Below are 16,993 nucleotides of genomic sequence, written 5' to 3' on the forward strand. Positions count from 1 at the left end.
TTGAGAAAAAGTGGTTTATGTGTCACTGAGCACTTAGATGTTTCACTAGCCATTGACTTCATTGGAGTGTTGGGTGGAGTTAAGTCTTTGTGTTTACTGGAAAGCACACAATTTTCTGAACATTTTGATATCAAATACTCATTTTGGCGAAGTGTGGAGTTACGTCTTTGTGTCACTGAACCCTTGATTTGTTCATCAGTTAATGACCCTGCCGTCCAAGATCTTGCCAAGGGTATAGAAAACTGGGAACATCTTGATGTCATTCTCCTAGATTTTGCCAAGGCCTCTGACAAGGTACCACATGGAAGGCTTCTTCATAAGCTTGACTACTACGGCATACAAAACTCTACCCAAGCATAGATAGCTGACTTTCTTTGTAATAATATGCAGCAGGTAGTCCTTGAAGGAACCGTTTCTACCAAGTCCCAAGTGACATCTGGAGTTCCGCAGGGTAGCGTCGTCGACCCAATGTTATTTCTGCTGTTTATTAATGACCTGCCAGAATACCTGTCTTCTGACACCACGGCACTGTTAGACTCTTTACAGATGACTGCCTAGTCTATCGCAACATTGGGTCAGAAGTGACAGTGCACAACTCCAGGAAGACATCCATTCACTGGAGCAATGGGAAGCCGACTGGGTAGTAAGAGTTCAACCCGGAGAAATGCCAGGTCCTCCATGTTTCCAACAAATGCAAGCCTATCATCGAGTCGTACATCATTCATGGATGCACTCTGGAGAATGCAGACCCAGCAAATTATCTTGGAATCCATCTACACAAGAAGCTTAGTTGGAATTACCACATCGACCAAGTAACAAAAAAGGCTAATTCCATCCGAGCCTACCTCCAGAGGAACATCAGATCATGCCCACGTAAAGTCAAAGTGCTCTGCTACCTAACCTTGCTTAGACCAGTCATGGAATACGGGAGCATCATCTGGGATCCCTTCACCCAAGCCAACATCAGGAAATATAGAGATGATCCAGAGGAGATATGCACGCTTTGTTTGCAATGACCACCACAGAACCAGCAGTGTCAAAGCCATGCGTGACCAACTACAATGGCCATATCTGCAAGAAAGGAGAGCCCAGGTGAAGGTAGCGATGATGTTCTGCATTAAAGGGATCCGGTAACTTTGTCTCAGATTCTGAAACAAAATTCTGGATTTAGCTCATGATGCAATGATAATTATAAACCTTTAGGTCAGTTAGGAACCCCATGACTTTTACAAGCCGATCGCTTGTCTGATTGTCAATATATTTATGATTGAAATTACAAATTTTGAAAACCGTTCGCCTGACGGTTTTCATAACACTACAGTCTATTGGGGAAAACGAGTATGGTAAAACCGGTCACTCAAAGATTTTTACTTTTTTGAGGCACTTCTTGATCATTTTGAAGCGCAATTTTTTTAGGGCTTCAATATTACACCATATCACAGACACTGATAACACGTAGGGCCGTGTATCTCAGATTTAACATTGTTAAACGATCCCTTTAAGAACTCGCTGATTTTCATCCCCCTGGCAGCTCTGACTCCATCCCTACCTGCTTCGGGAGAAGAGGCCATGACCAGAAACTCCAAGTGCCATATGCTCGGACACAAGTACTGCAAAGGAGTTTCTTTCCTGATGCCACCAGGCTCTGTAACTCACTACCCCCAGGCTGCCGTCACCTGTACCTCTCTGCCAAGCTTTAAGAGAGAGGTACTCGAGATCCAGCTCTCTTAAGCTACAGATGTCTGTTTTGCTGCACAGTTCTTTGTAGGTCTTTTATTGAGTCACTATATATACAACTGCACAGCACCTACATCAGTATGAGAATACACCCGGCAGTGGCCTGTACTTATAATGAAGCGGAAGAAGAATACAGAAGTTAAAGGAGAAATACTTCCTGGTAGTTGATAATTGAAAAGTTAATTCTTTTATACAGTTTCTATACGCTTTATACAGGTACCATCTGGTTCCTGGAGGCAATGGGGTTAATAAGATTTCAAAATTCCCATCGCACACATAAGGATTAGATCGTAATCCTTGCTCAACTTTCCTCCCCTCCAAATAAAAGAAAATGTGTAAATTGTAACATGTGATTAGATATTTTTAAGAGACAGAATCTAGAAGAGATCACATCATGCAAAACTAAAGTTATGAATGAATATAGACTATCTGTAATTGATATTTTGAATAAGGAAAATAAGGATACACTGAAGAGTGACGATATCAATAAACTTGAACATTTTCCAATTCATTGTTGCCCAAAGTGTTCACAGATAACAGTCACCACCCCATATCTTTATCACATCTGCAAATGGCATGACTGAGCACCATCTCCATTCCTTGCAGAGTATTATAATTCCTCTGAGCTATCCTTAATCCAAGCCAAGCTGTACATGTAAATATAGCCTTTAAAGGGAGTGTAGCATGGCTATACTCGGGCCAACTGGGTATAATACGACAACGGACGAAGCGACCACATCATTCATGTGCATGCAATATACGCAAATCCGAAGCGTGAGGAGAACTTCAGTCTGTTTCGCACGCGCTGACTACTGTTAATCAAGTCCATTCGTTTACGTGCAGTTGTCTAAAAGAAGACGTAGATGGCGTTAACCAGTATTTGCCATGCTACACTCCCTTTAACCCATTGGATACCAATCTCGAGATGGCTAGTGCTGGAATCTATGGAAAATGTGTGTTAAACCAATTTTCAAACTGTATCTACATGGGTTAGATACAGCATCATAGAGCACTACTTGATGAGAGTTCATATCCGGCTACTCTTGCTGACCTCAGCTCTCTATGTTCTTGACCCTAAGTACAACAGGCACGGACGTGCACGGTAACATTCCTATCTCGGTGATCACCATGGAAACAAAATCTGGCGGGGTGACGTCATATACGAGGTTGAGAAGTGTCAAGGCATTGATGTCTCTCCAGTCAGCCAGGTTGCACTTTGAGCGGTTGATAGAGACTAGGTCACCAGGGTCACCTATAGGGAAAAGGGAAAAGGTCAAAAGTCAAAGGTTATTAAATCATCTACTATGAGTTCAGAAATGATAATGGTATTGTAGGTGCTAGTAATTCATAAATATGAACATGATAGAAAAAAAGGACCAATAACATGATTTTTGTACTTCCAAAGGTTTAAATTTACTCCTACTTTCCCTGCAAATGTTAAATAATATCATGATAGAAGGTAGAGGTCATTTGTTAATAACCTTGAGGGGCAATCACAGGATTAATCTTTGGTACAATATATTGTTTAAGGATTAAAATGCCTGGTCTGCAATTACTGGTGTTAAGCTGTAAAGTGCAAAATAAAAAATAAAAAGAAAATATGGCACTGCCATTCTGCAAAAAAACCATCAAACTTTAACATTCCAAATATAAAACTTATGTCCACTCACCAAGTTCATTTGTTACAAAGCTGTCGGTCTGTACCCTGTCACTAAATTTGTATGTCTCACAGCAGACGAGAACTGGAACATTGTAGGATTTTGCTACCATAGCGATGACAGATGATCCGACCCTTGACATGACGTAGCCATTGGCAAGGAGGGCGTGTGCACCCAGGAAAACTTTAGATACCTTGGATCAAATATATTTAAGAGAAAAAGAGAATAACAGAATTATCCATCATAAACTGACAATTTAAGATGAAAGGCCTGAAGTTCCTGAACATATTTACCTCATGTATTGGATCTCAAAGAGATATCATTCAATAGAAGCATCTGTTATCGATCTCTACTACTGTTCTTGATCTCTTGCACCTCTTCCCCATCTATCTTGGCGTCTAAATCCTTACTCATGTCCTCATAAATCACTAGACTTTCTTTCATTTTCACATTCCTTGCTAGGTTATTCAACCATTCTTGATAACTTGCTTGTGACAAGATTTGCTTATTCAGTGAACCCATTCTATTCGAAAAATAGACTTTCTATTTTAGTCTAAAAAAATTGACTGATTTTCATTAAAATGGGTGCTTAAAATTTTGATTTTTGTACTCCAATTGTTTCAATTTTCAAAACTATATTTAAAAAAGTAATCACAAAGTGCGGCAGCTTTATTGTATTGCCCAAGTTATTGAAATGCAAGCTCGGCTTCTGCCAAACCTGCTAGAGCACGCTGCCAAGGTTTGGCTTCTGCCGAACCTGCCAGAGTAGGCCGCCAAAGTTCGGCTTCTGCCGAACCTGCCAGAGCAGGCCGTTAAAGTTCGGCTTCTGCCGAACCTGCCAGAGCACGCTGCCAAGGTTTGGCTTCTGCCGAACCTGCCAGAGTAGGCCGTCAAAATGTGGCTTCAGCCGAACCTGCCAGAGCACGTTGCCAAGGTTTGGCTTCTGCCCAACCTGCCAGAGTAGGCCGTCAAAGTTCGGCTTCTGCCGAACCTGCTAGAGCATGCTGCCAAGGTTCGGCTTTTGCCGAACCTACCAGAGCAGGCCGTCAAAGTTCGGCTTCTGCCGAACCTGCCAGAGCACGCTGCCAAGGTTCGGCTTTTGGCGAACCTGCCAGAGCAGGCCGTCAAAGTTCGGCTTTTGCCAAACCTGCTAGAGCACGCTGCCAAGGTTTGGCTTCTGCCGAACCTGCCAAAGTAGGCCGTCAAAGTTCGGCTTCTGCCGAATCTGCTAGAGCATGCTGCCAAGGCTCGGCTTCTGCCGAACGTGCCAGAGCAGGCCGTCAAAGTTTGGCTTCTGCCGAACCTGCCAGAGTAGGCCGTCAAAGTTCGGCTTCTGCCGAACCTGCTAGAGCATGCTGCCAAGGTTCGGCTTTTGCCGAACCTACCAGAGCAGGCCGTCAAAGTTCGGCTTTTGCCGAACCTGCTAGAGCATGCCGCCAAAGTTCGGCTTCTGCCGAACCTGCCAGAGCACGCTGCCAAGGTTCGGCTTTTGGCGAACCTGCCAGAGCAGGCCGTCAAAGTTCGGCTTTTGCCAAACCTGCTAGAGCACGCTGCCAAGGTTTGGCTTCTGCCGAACCTGCCAAAGTAGGCCGTCAAAGTTCGGCTTCTGCCGAATCTGCTAGAGCATGCTGCCAAGGCTCGGCTTCTGCCGAACCTGCCAGAGCAGGCCGTCAAAGTTTGGCTTCTGCCGAACCTGCCAGAGTAGGCCGCCAAAGTTCGGCTTCTGCCGAACCTGCCAGAGCAGGCCGTTAAAGTTCGGCTTCTGCCGAACCTGCCAGAGCACGCTCCCAAGGTTCGGCTTCTGCCGAACCTGCCAGAGTAGGCCGTCAAAATGTGGCTTCAGCCGAACCTGCCAGAGCACGCTGCCAAGGTTTGGCTTCTGCCGAACCTGCCAGAGTAGGCCGTCAAAGTTCGGCTTCTGCCAGACCTGCTAGAGCCTGCTGCCAAGGTTCGGCTTTTGCCGAATCTGCCAGAGCAGGCCGTCAAAGTTTGGCTTCTGCTGAACCTGCCAGAGCATGCTGCCAATTAAGCTTTAAACATTCAAAGGACTCAAGAATTGAAATTGAAAAAGGACCAAAAGTGTGTCAAGTTGAATTCTACACATTCCTGCATGGGCATTCATAGAGCATCATTCTTCAGAGGAAGAGAGCTGCCTTAATGGGAAGCCTCTCATCTTCCAAATTCACGAACAGAAAAATGTCTCAAACCAGTATTCTCTGTACCATCTGGCTGGAAGAATACATTTGAAGCAGATCAGAGGTGACCACATGCCACATAAAGATGAAATTTGTGTGCCCCATGTCTACCACAAGAAAGATATACAATGAATACCTCCAGGATCAGCCACAAGGAAGAGTTATTTGATCCCACTGTTGTTGGGCAAGCTGAATTCTACAAGCTGTGGACGCAATTATTCTTCTGGCACGTAAAACTGAAAAAGGCGAGTACGATATTGAATCAATTTTTCATTAAGATATTGATATTTACATGTAGGTCTACATACATGAATCAAGAGAGTTAGAGATTTTTGTGAGTGTGTGCCCTTTTAAATTGTCCATGTCTACATGCACTGTACGTCGATACTTCTATTTCATGCAATTTTGAATGTTAACTGACTTTGGAAGATCTGCACTATGTTCTACTCTCAGCTCTTCTGTCAAGAAATTTAATTACTTAAGTTACTTACAAAAATCACATGCAGTACCAACTTCCCCCATAAACAGCCATCTGCACTGTACTTTTATGTCCGACACATATTACAAATGACAGTGACCAATGCCCCAATGTGTATGGCAGGTTTTCATGTGAACAACATGAACCCAGGGGTCAGACAGGTCAGGAGTAATCTAAACATTGCTGGACCAGCTAGAAGTGCCCATGGAATACATACATACATGTAAACAGTGTGGTACATGTACATGGCAAATAGGCATAATGTTGCACAAGCCCTTCAGGTCATCTTAAAGGGGCAAATACAATATAAACAGAAATAATCATTAATGGACATGGATGTTATTTTGCCCCTACAGTCAATACAGACATCTACGGTATGTTCATACATTCTGTAGACAATTCCTTTCCAAGTTAATACCAAGTAGAAGAATATAATTTCAGGACAGATACCTGATATCATTTGTTACTTCATACCTTCACACATGGCCATACAAATTATATGTCTCTAGTATATATGCAGTGCATGCCTTTGATTTTCCCCAGGATTGAAAGGAAGTTGTACTATATACAAGAAATGGGATGATGCAAGGAGGAATGGGAAAAATACTATCATAGATGGCATGATTAGATCAGTCCAAAACTAATCTATCTAATAAATCGAGTGAGTTTGACATTAAAAAACCCTCTTATGAAGATGCTACATTAAAGTTTAAAGGGAAATCCTACCTTCATAGCAACTTACTCTTGGGAAAAGCGAATAATCATTGGAGCAGATTGGTGAAATTTTCTACGAAATCGGACAAATCATACGTTATATAGCTTTGAATTTCTGAAAGTTGTAAAATTTAATGAATGCTATCACTTTACATATGGGAGTTTCAAATTGGCTGAATCGGTAATGCCACTATGACATAGTGCCCGTACAACCCTGTCATTTGTTCTAATACCAAACATGACTAAAATCTCATTTTTCAGAATTTATGATAGAGATTTCTTGTTAATTGCAGGACCCCTAACATCATACATGCAATCCATATATATTTTGAATATTACCCAGAGTGAAAAGGTGTTTAGGAGAACACTGGAAATTAATGTTATTTTAGGGTACAACAAATGGGAGAGTTTTCAGGGAATACGTCACAGTCGAATCACTATAGTTTGCCAATTTGAGATTCCCTTATGTGTAGTGATTACAACTTTTTAAAAATCATAACTTTTTTTATTCTTTGTCTAATTTCCGTCAAATTTTCACCAATCTACTATAATTTTTCTACTTTCCCTCAGAGCAACTTTCTGTTTTTTAACCCCAATTCAACATAAAATAACATAATTCTGGAAAAATCTGAAGGTGCATGCTCATCAGCTCACTCTGTAACAAGAGGTGCTCACTCTGCCCTACAACACAGTTACCGATGCCCCAATATATACATGACGTGTCTTCATGTGGACAATGTGAACTCAGGGGTCAGACAGGTCAGGAGTAATCTAAACATTGCTGGACCAGCTAGAAGTGCCCATCAAATACTACATACATGTATACAGTATGGTACATGAACATTGCGAATAGGCATAGTTTTGCACAAGCCCATCAGGTCATCTTAAAGGGGCAAATACAATATAAATAGAAATAATCATTAATATACATGGATGTTATTTTGCTGCTACAGATATCTATGTTCATACATTCAGTAGACAATTTCTTTCCAAGTTAAAACCAAGTAGCAGAATATAATTTCAGGACAAATATGCCTAACATCATGGCCAAAAAAATTGCAAAGAGTACCATAATTACTTCAATTAACTGCATACAAATTATATGTCTTTAGTATATAAACAGTGTATGCCTTTGATTTCCCCAAGGATTGAAAGTAAGTTGCACTACAAAGAAACGCCGGGATGATCGATGTAAGGAGGAATGAGAAGTTTTTTGTAAGAAGAAAACTTTGGCAGGGTGGTCTTGCAGGTTCGGCAGGAGCCGAACTTTGGCAGCGTGCGCTGGCATGTTCGGCAGAAGCCAAACCTTGCAGCGTGCTCTGGCAGGCTCGGCAGAAGCCAAACCTTGGCAGCATGCTCTAGCAGGTTCGGCAGAACTTTGATGGCCTACTCTGGCAGGTTCGGCAGAAGCCAAACCTTGCAGCATGCTCTGGCAGGTTCGGCTAAAGCCGAACTTTGACGGCCTACTTTGGCAGGTTCGGCAGAAGCCAAACCTTGGCAGCATGCTCTAGCAGGTTCGGCAGAGGCCGAACTTTGACAGCCTACTCTAGCAGGTTCGGCAGAAGCCGAACTTTGACGGCCTACTGTGGCAGGTTCGGCAGAAGCCGAACCTTGCAGCATGCTCTGGCAGGTTCGGCAGAAGCCGAACTTTGACGGCCTACTCCAGCAGGTTTGGCAGAAGCCAAACCTTGGCAGCATGCTCTAGTATGTTCGGCAAAAGCCGAACTTTGACGGCCTACTCTGGCAGGTTCGGCAGAAGCCAAACCTTGGCAGCGAGCAGGTTCGGCAAAAGCCGAACTTTGACGGCCTACTCTGGCAGGTTTGGCAGAAGCCAAACCTTGGCAACGTGCTCTAGCAGGTTCGGCAGAAGCCGAACTTGCATTTCAATAACTTGGGCAATACAATAAAGCTGCCGCACTTTGTGATTACTTTTTTAAATTTAGTTTTGAAAATTGAAACAATTGGAGTACAATTATCAAAATTTTAAGCACTCATTTTACTGAAAATCAGTCAATTTTTTTAGACTAAAATAGAAAGTCTATTTTTCGAATAGAATGGGTTAGTATCAGGTAATCTTTGTCATAAAGCATCTGCTCTAAAACCACTGCATTAAACAAATTGACCAATATGTAAATCCATTACTTGCCATTAGTAACGTGTAAGTGCAACTTTTCCATTTTCACATCTGGATTCCACTATAAATAAATTCAAAAATCATGTATGTACAGAAACATAAAACATATATATTTTCTACCAAAAGAAATGCAGGGAAATTTAGAATTTTATAAATCCCAACAAAGCAAATTTAAATTAAAATTTGACAATGTGGCATGTGAGGGGGTAAGCTTGCATCAATATCCTACCTCAGGCATCATATAGGAGACTGCATTGATGAGGATATAGCTACACTTGATCCCAGCAGCTACAAGCCTTCTAATGCCCTCACGACCTTCAACCTTCGGCCTGCTATCCACCATGATGACCCGGAAGCTGATACCAGATTTATGAGCATCACACAGGACTTTCCTGATTAAAGATGAGCTGGAAAAGAGAGAAAAAATAAATACTGTTACATCATCTAAAGTCATCTAAAGTTCATTTTCTAACCAGGTGGACATGACATCCTATCTGTAAAAACTTCAATTTTTTTCTTTAAACTTGAACATATTCATGTCTTATAACCCATTGTTTCTGCTTACCGGTATGCAGTGAAACTCACTTACATAACCCAAAAGATGAATATGTACAATAGGTTTTCATCAAGCAAGCAATCTACATACAAGTGACAGATTCAGGGTAACCTGTTCAAATATTTAATACACATGTTTTGGTGCTTACATATTAAAATGGACACTACAAAATGAAGTAATTTAAATGTAGTACCAGTAAGCAAGGTGCTCCAACATATGCACAGGCAATAACTGTTCCAGGCTCTATTTCATCAAACCAATGAGATTAGGGCTAGGTTATCGGTTGTGTTTAAGGTAAGGTTTAAGATTAGGGTTAGGCTTAGGTTTAAGATTTGGTCCGGGGTTGAAGTTAAACAAATTGATAGGATAGGGTATTGACCAATGTACATTTGTAACTGCAGCATGTGACAGATAAACAACCATACATAACAAAAAAGAAACTATGGATAAAGTCAGGTACAGGAAAACAAATTATATAAAAAAGTATGAAACGGATGATGTCTCCAAACTTACCAACTGTATATAAGGATGACATCACCATCTCTGATCTTTTTGCAAGCAAACGTCTTGGAAATGGCTTCCTGGGCTAAGAATATCTTTTCTCTCACGTAACTGTCTATGCAGTCACACAACCTCTGTTTCGCCTATAAAAAGGATATAAAAGTAGAGATTGAAGAAGATGAAAACAAAGTCTCCAACCTTGTATCTCGAGCTGTGGTTGTTGTGGGACTGATCGAAAGATTCAGCTGGATTAAAATCTTCCAGAGAATAGTTTCTATGAAAATTACCAAACTGAGTACAGCTCCAAGAAAGCCTTCCCTCCTAGAACAAACACCCCCAGGTCAATCATCCCCTTGAGAACTCCCCCACCACCCCTTCCCCCATTTCCAGTACGTGGTCAGTATTACAAGGGGTAAAGTTTTAAGAAAGTTTTCCCATGAGGGTAGCCTATCCAAAAGGCGTCGGACTAAATGGCAAGTGTACTAATCGCGTTTGGGAGACTGACATCGGCGCGGGCGTTAGCCCGAGCGCCTTTCATCACTGGTCTACTCATCATTATTCATATATGTGTATCGTATGTGTGACGAGCGTATTCTCATGCATGATTCATAAGACTAGCCTTATTTGGTGATCGATCCCTTTGATTCAACCAATCAAATATCGTCTCCGGGTTCCGCATCGCTCATTGGCCTATTTTGGTCCATGCTATATAAATATTCATGAAAGAGCTTCACAGGGGGTTCATAGATTTTCTACGAATGAAACATGGTACATAAAATATAATAAAACTTTTCGCATGCACCAGTGATGATAGGCGCTCGGGCTGACCGTGCCGATGTTACTCTCCATATAAACGCAATTAGAATACTTGTAAAGCCCGATGCATATCGGATAGGCTACCATGAGGGTTATTGCCTAGGTGTGGTAGTAAAGGGTGTAGTTGTCCTAATCCAATGGACTGCTTCAGAACTTCAGGAACAAACAACATGACAAAACTGGATAATACAACAATAACCCACCCGTCTGGAGAAAAATAAATGTACCAACAGGATAATACTAACATCTGTCCTCTCTTCATCATCTTTAACATTCATGTGAACGCTTCATCTAGTAACTACTGAATTTTGTTCCCATAATCTCATCACAGGGATCAACCATGTCCCCTTGGCAATGTGTGAAAACTTTGAAATAAATTTCTAGTAGAATCTTGAACGGTACGACAGACTTTCTCACCTCCTTGTCTGGCATGCCTTGAGGGATATTGTTGATCTGCATCTTAAGATACTTGATAGCATTGCCCATGCTGACTGACTTGGGGCGACACTGGTTGAGGAAACTAGGAGAGAGATGGCAATATGGGTTGTAAGGTATAATGGTCTTTTCAAGAGGAGGTCGAGGTTGAGTTCAAACTAGAGAATCTAAAAATCTGTGTGAGGCTTTCTTCAGCGACGCTATAATGTGGGAGAATTTCCCTTTGAAACTTCAACAGACGGACTACTCAGAGAAATTCTTTACACCTTGAAGTATAAATAACATACACATATTCATCTGCATACTTTAAAAAAGAAATTCAAAAGCTATGACACTGCAAGAAGCCAAGAACAATTTTGTACTCTATACAAAATAATAATACACAACGGCTATTGCCAAAACTACACAACATAGAGATAATAGTATAAATTTTCAAAAAATCTTGCATTATATAAACAAAATTCTATCTTGTATTTAGATTTTTGTTAAAAAAACCCCTACTTATTAACTAATTAAATAAATTAGATCTAGAATGTCTCAGGTATGTAAGTATTTGTAGCCTTAAATAAGAATTACACATCAAGAAAGCAATGAAGAACATAGCATTATCTGTCCTTCCAAGATTAATCATGTTGTTACACAGAGAAGGAATGGCAAAACTTTGTGAAACCGGCACTCACTTGATGTACGGTTTGATCTTGTAATCTAGATCTCGGGACAAGTCTTTCTGAGGTGGTGTGTTATAATCAGCTATAACCTGCTTGAAGGCTACCAGCAAGGCTACACACCTGTTGAAAAAAAGAAGCAATCATAACATGTTAAGAACCATTCATCTATTTTGAAAGTCTATTTGTCACAACATGCTTTTACAGGAAGTTGCGTTCAGGCTCAAAAGCATGTGGAACAACAAGAATATGAAGAAATAGCATTACAACAATAATATTGGGGGGGATATACAAGAGCATATATACTTTCATAAAAAAACATTTATAATCTGAATGGTTTGCATTCACTTTGCTAATCCAATCTGTTGACTGGATAAGACATAGTAAATATCATATTCCATACCTGTCAGTATTTTTTTCACATAAGTGTTGTGATTCCAGTAATCTTTCTGTTCAGTGATACAACTTATTAAATGAGTGTCTCACAAATTGTGTTTATTCAATTTAAAGTGGAACATTTTCAGGAGCATGTCTCAAAAGAAACTTTTGCCTATGCATTCTTTACGATCATGATTCCTGAAGCGGAAATGACCGATTGAAGAAGAGCAGAGTAACCGACCTGGAGTTAGCTCCTGATATGATACCCTCAGCGTACTGCAGACCTAGCTTGATAACAGCCGGATGGATCCCACCAGAGCCAAAGCCAAGACGGCTCGTCAGCGAGACCTGTCGCTCAAACTGGTTCAGATGAGAGAAGAGACCCACTTTCTTCTGACTCTCGGCCCTCTGTGGTACCTGGATTTAATACAAGTCTTAAAGGTATAGACCAGTTTTGGCAACTCCCCCCTCTCAAAAAATGAAATGGAAGCTCCTACTACCCATCATGTGGAAGAATATGTTTTGACTAATATGTGATGGTACAAAGACTGGGCCAAATTTATTATCATTTTGATGATTTCAGAACCTTGCAGTACACACCAATACTTATATGCTAGATGATAAACCTTTTCTGATCGATTCCACAACGTTTCTTTCACAATGCAATCGCAAGACCAGAACTGGTCTTTACCTTTAAAGGTTAATACAGGGATACCAGTTGGTTTCACTCAGTAAGCCTGCAAAGACACTCTGATAAGCTGGCATAAGTCCCATTTATATGTCGCCCCAAAAAGCTGTGATGAAGAGAATTCAGGGCCTGAAATCACCCTAAATGCACCCCTGATATATAATATTTCTTAGATGGAACTAGACCAGCACTAACTCTTAGCTGGTCCAAGGTTAGACCAATATGGTTCTGACATGCTTCTTCATTTCGACATCATCAATAGACAGCAGATCCAATCACAATTAAATCATATTTGTCTATTTTTCCTATGATGTCATGAATCAAAATAAATGCATAGGTAAGAAAGCAAAATAAGTGTCTGGGATATAATTTGATTGAAACAAGAATAATTAAATTTCTGTATTTTTACGAAGATTTCTTGGTAAAGTTGTCTTGTTCAAGCAGATGCAACTGAGTCAGATCATCAATTGATGAAGTAATTTGAGCATTACATTCAAGTTATTTGTTATTGCACTTTTTACATAGCTAAGGTATGAAGTTACCTGTTGCCGTTCAAGTTTCTTTGCTCTTCGTTTCTGCACAGTAGGGTCATCTAGTTTGATATCATCCGAGACTCTGTAAATATCTTTCTTGAGATAAGCTGAAGAGAAACATGAATTTACCAACACTGATTAAATGTTTGTGTATGAATTGAAATGAAAGTACACTGTAAATAGCATACAAATATTACATTGCAGTAATTGTGAGAGGGAAGGTGCAAGGGTTCAAATAACTAACGTAAAAAGAAAATGTGGTTGAAAATAAACAAATATAAGTCAGTAAGGATCAGTGGCCTTTACCTATTCTACTTCTTTTAGAGGGTGTTTCATAAACTGTAAGCCTTTACAAAAAATGGTCTTTAAAACTGAACCAACTCATTTATGATACAACAAATCTATTAAAACAAAATTGATCCTAATTGATGAAGCACTCCCTTAGTTACCTCCATTCTAATTGAAGAAATGGGAAACATATCATAAACACTGATACAACACAACTTATGAATGTGCTGGTCAATGAAATTAATTTGAAAAAGTTCATCTGACTCACTTTCTCCTGTCTGTTTACTAGCTTTACTTTGTAGCTGACCACTGGATCCACTACTAGGAAGTGAACTACTCCCCCCTCCGCCTCCCGCTCCAGCTCCTGCTCCTGCTGCTCCCACTCCTGGAGGGATAGGTTCTCCAGACTTCTTGGCCAGTTTGGCGGCTCTCTCTGTCTCCTGAAAGTACGCAGAAGAACAAATTTAACATGACAGAGAAATAAAAAGGAATCCTGAGTTTGGGTGATGATGACAAAGGAACTTCAAATGAAATGAAGAATTTTATTAAATGCCCTATTTTTAGGCTAGGATGTGAACATAACTAATAACCACCCCATGAGTTTGATAGATATACAAAACTGCTGCAAGTAGTTCTGGTTAATTTTGTTTTCAAAAATTCTACAGAGTACAGATGAAAAGGAATAGCTTAGGAGAAGAGAGAAGATGGAAAACAACACACATAAACATACACAAATGTTGATATTAACAAACAGAACAATAAGAATGAGTCATCAATTGAAAGGCTAATGTGAAAAGGAGGAGAAAAAAAATATCACGAGATATTGGGCATGAATGTAAAACGTTTTCAGTAAAAAAAAAAGAAGGAGTGGTAAGTATCAAATTTAGCTCTGGAAAATTAAGAAATAACTCTGCCCTTCATGTAACATGATCTTTTTAATAAAGTACATTTTACACTACAAGATATCACAGACCATACTTAACAATATCTTGCTTCAACAACTTACCTGTCTTGCCCTCCTCTCTGCTTTCATTTCTGCCTTGCTTTTTGGTGGAGCTTGGACCTGAGCTGATTCTTTCTCCTTCTGCTGCTCAGCAAGCTGCTTCTGTTTCAGCATCTTTCTTTCCTTCTTAGACAGCTTCTTCTCGCCTCCTTCTCCCCCTGCATCACCTCCATCTTGGCTCGCTACACCCTCCTTGATCTTCTTCCCCCCTCCTGTAGAGGGGTGGGGTGTGGACTTGGCTACTTCAGCCATTTCTGTCATTTTTGAGATAAATAGAAAGAAATGTGATTAAATTTAAACGATACATCTTACACCTTGAGTGCTTGTTCATAGATTTTGAGGTCTGGTTTTTCATTCTGTCTCTGAGAAGGCGTAATCTTGAACAGCTGCTCAATGGTCATAGATCTATGTTTAGAGTAGAGTCTCCGATTTGCGGCATCGCCCGGTTTGCGGCCAGGGGTATTTGTTTCAAAAATAAAATGAATATGACTCGATAATAATCATTGAAACCTACCGTGGATTCCACGGTAAGTTCTGCTTTGCCGAAAATGTCCGTAGCAGGTGCTCCTATCGGTACGGAGTATCCGTCAGCGATGTCGGAAATCTACGGCACCAGTCGCCGATGAAAATTCCAGCAGGTGCTAACTTTTAAGTTAAGAGATCGAGGCATGACTAGATCAATATTGTAGCTCTATTTGTCCGATATTTGTCCGATTGGAGGTGAAATTTGATGTTTTTGTGGAAGTATGATGGCTGTGGTCTGTCTCCTATCGCAGATATTTTGATTGTGCCACCGCATGGCTAGTTGCATGGGGTGACCGCAAACCGGCACGTAATTACGTGTTTTTCTGGTTTGCGGCAGGGGGTGTTAATACACACATAACATGCGGGATTGTGTATGATGGTATGTGTGCTGATGTGTGTACCCCCTATGACCCGATAGTTTCTAGTAGTACGTACCCCCGTATGGGATGATCCATTCGAGGAAAAGGTGAAATTGTTTAAAACTTCACAAATTTACCGTAGCAACAGATAAACATGAGAATTTGGGTTACCCGTAGTAATTTGGTACATGCTTTCATCGTGACGTAGCGCATAAAGCTTTGTGACGTACGCGTGCCGCAAACCGGTACTGCGTGCCCGCAAACCGGGGAACTCGAAGCATTTCGAAACATGGTCAATGCTGACCACGCTGTGGGTCAGTTTGGTTATTTGTGACTTCTATTTAATAAGTAAGTATATGGACTCTTTATTGAGGGTATTGAAGTATTCTGTGAGTATTCCAATAAAAATAGAATCGGCAGTTCCCGCCGATCGGCCGCAGACCAGAGCCACTACTCTACATGTTTATTTGAATAGGCCAAAAATAAAGCCAGGGTATAATTCGAATCTATTTCACCACTGAAGCTTATCAGCACACCAGAAACAGAAGTATCAAATACTAATATGAATAATGCTTATCAGCGAGCAATCGATACACAAAATTGAAAAATAACAGATTGTAAATCTTGACACCACATGAACACACATGAGTGGGACTGCCCCCAACATCTGGATACCATGCCGATGATCACATCACCAATTGGCATAGTCTATACCAACAACATAATTTTCAACAAAACATTCGCACATGTCGCGAAATATAACATGATATGCACACAATACATTACATTTGAAATGAGTGAAAATAAAACTCACAACTCGTCAATTTCGTCAGGTAAATAAGCAATCAAGAAGGCTTTATCGTGCATGACCGGTAGCTCTAATCGGGCACATACAAGGAGGTCAATGAATATGCATATCAGTGACGTCGTGTCAAATCATGAATATTGATGTTCTTGACTGCGCGCGTACGTACGTACGAGCAGAATTGGGGTCATGACTGTAATGCATGAAGGTAATACGTGCAACACAGTGGTTCAGCCAAATCAGGGCAAAATCTTACTATTATACAGTTGTATTGTCCGTGATTATGAGGTAGAAGTGTTTGAGTGTTAAGTAAATTTATTTAGTATGGATTTTGATAGCGTGTTTATACAAAATTGGCGATTCTTTTGGTCGTTTTTTAACTCCAAAGAATACGTGACCAACTCGACCGGTCGTCGGCTAAACCACCTCGAGGTGATGTGCCCGCCTACCTCTACATGTGCCCGATAGAGATAGGGATCGAGTTATAAAATAGTATTCTATATGCAATATCCGAGAGATAACGGA

At 40.7% G+C, this 16,993-nt stretch overlaps 1 protein-coding gene across 1 annotated transcript; it reads right to left on the reverse strand.

The window, feature by feature from the left end:
- Positions 1-1,504: 1,504 nt before the first annotated feature.
- LOC100889087 (translation initiation factor eIF-2B subunit delta) lies at positions 1,505-16,575 on the reverse strand. Its single transcript, XM_030974421.1, has 11 exons — positions 16,478-16,575; positions 14,783-15,033; positions 14,045-14,216; positions 13,498-13,595; positions 12,509-12,684; positions 11,905-12,012; positions 11,207-11,309; positions 9,986-10,116; positions 9,146-9,323; positions 3,408-3,588; positions 1,505-2,989 (listed from the first exon to the last, which is right to left on the reverse strand). The coding sequence occupies exons 2-11, from the start codon at positions 15,029-15,031 to the stop codon at positions 2,790-2,792; spliced, it is 1,596 nt and encodes a 531-aa protein (XP_030830281.1). The 5' UTR covers positions 15,032-15,033; positions 16,478-16,575; the 3' UTR covers positions 1,505-2,789.
- Between the last annotated feature and the right edge of the window lie 418 nt (positions 16,576-16,993).

This window comes from Strongylocentrotus purpuratus, unplaced genomic scaffold, assembly GCF_000002235.5.
Source record: "Strongylocentrotus purpuratus isolate Spur 01 unplaced genomic scaffold, Spur_5.0 spur5_scaffold_7, whole genome shotgun sequence".
Classification (NCBI taxonomy): Eukaryota; Metazoa; Echinodermata; class Echinoidea; order Camarodonta; family Strongylocentrotidae; genus Strongylocentrotus; species Strongylocentrotus purpuratus.

Coding starts and splice junctions, on each gene's coding strand:
- LOC100889087 (XM_030974421.1), bottom strand. CDS start 15,031: ATGGCTGAAGTAGCCAAGTCCACACCCCACCCCTCTACAGGAGGGGGG. Junction 12,013..12,508: donor ATATCAGGAGCTAACTCCAG/GTCGGTTACTCT, acceptor TTTTTTCAACAG/GTGTGTAGCCTTGCTGGTAG. Junction 10,117..11,206: donor AAGGCATGCCAGACAAGGAG/GTGAGAAAGTCT, acceptor TCCTTTTTATAG/GCGAAACAGAGGTTGTGTGA.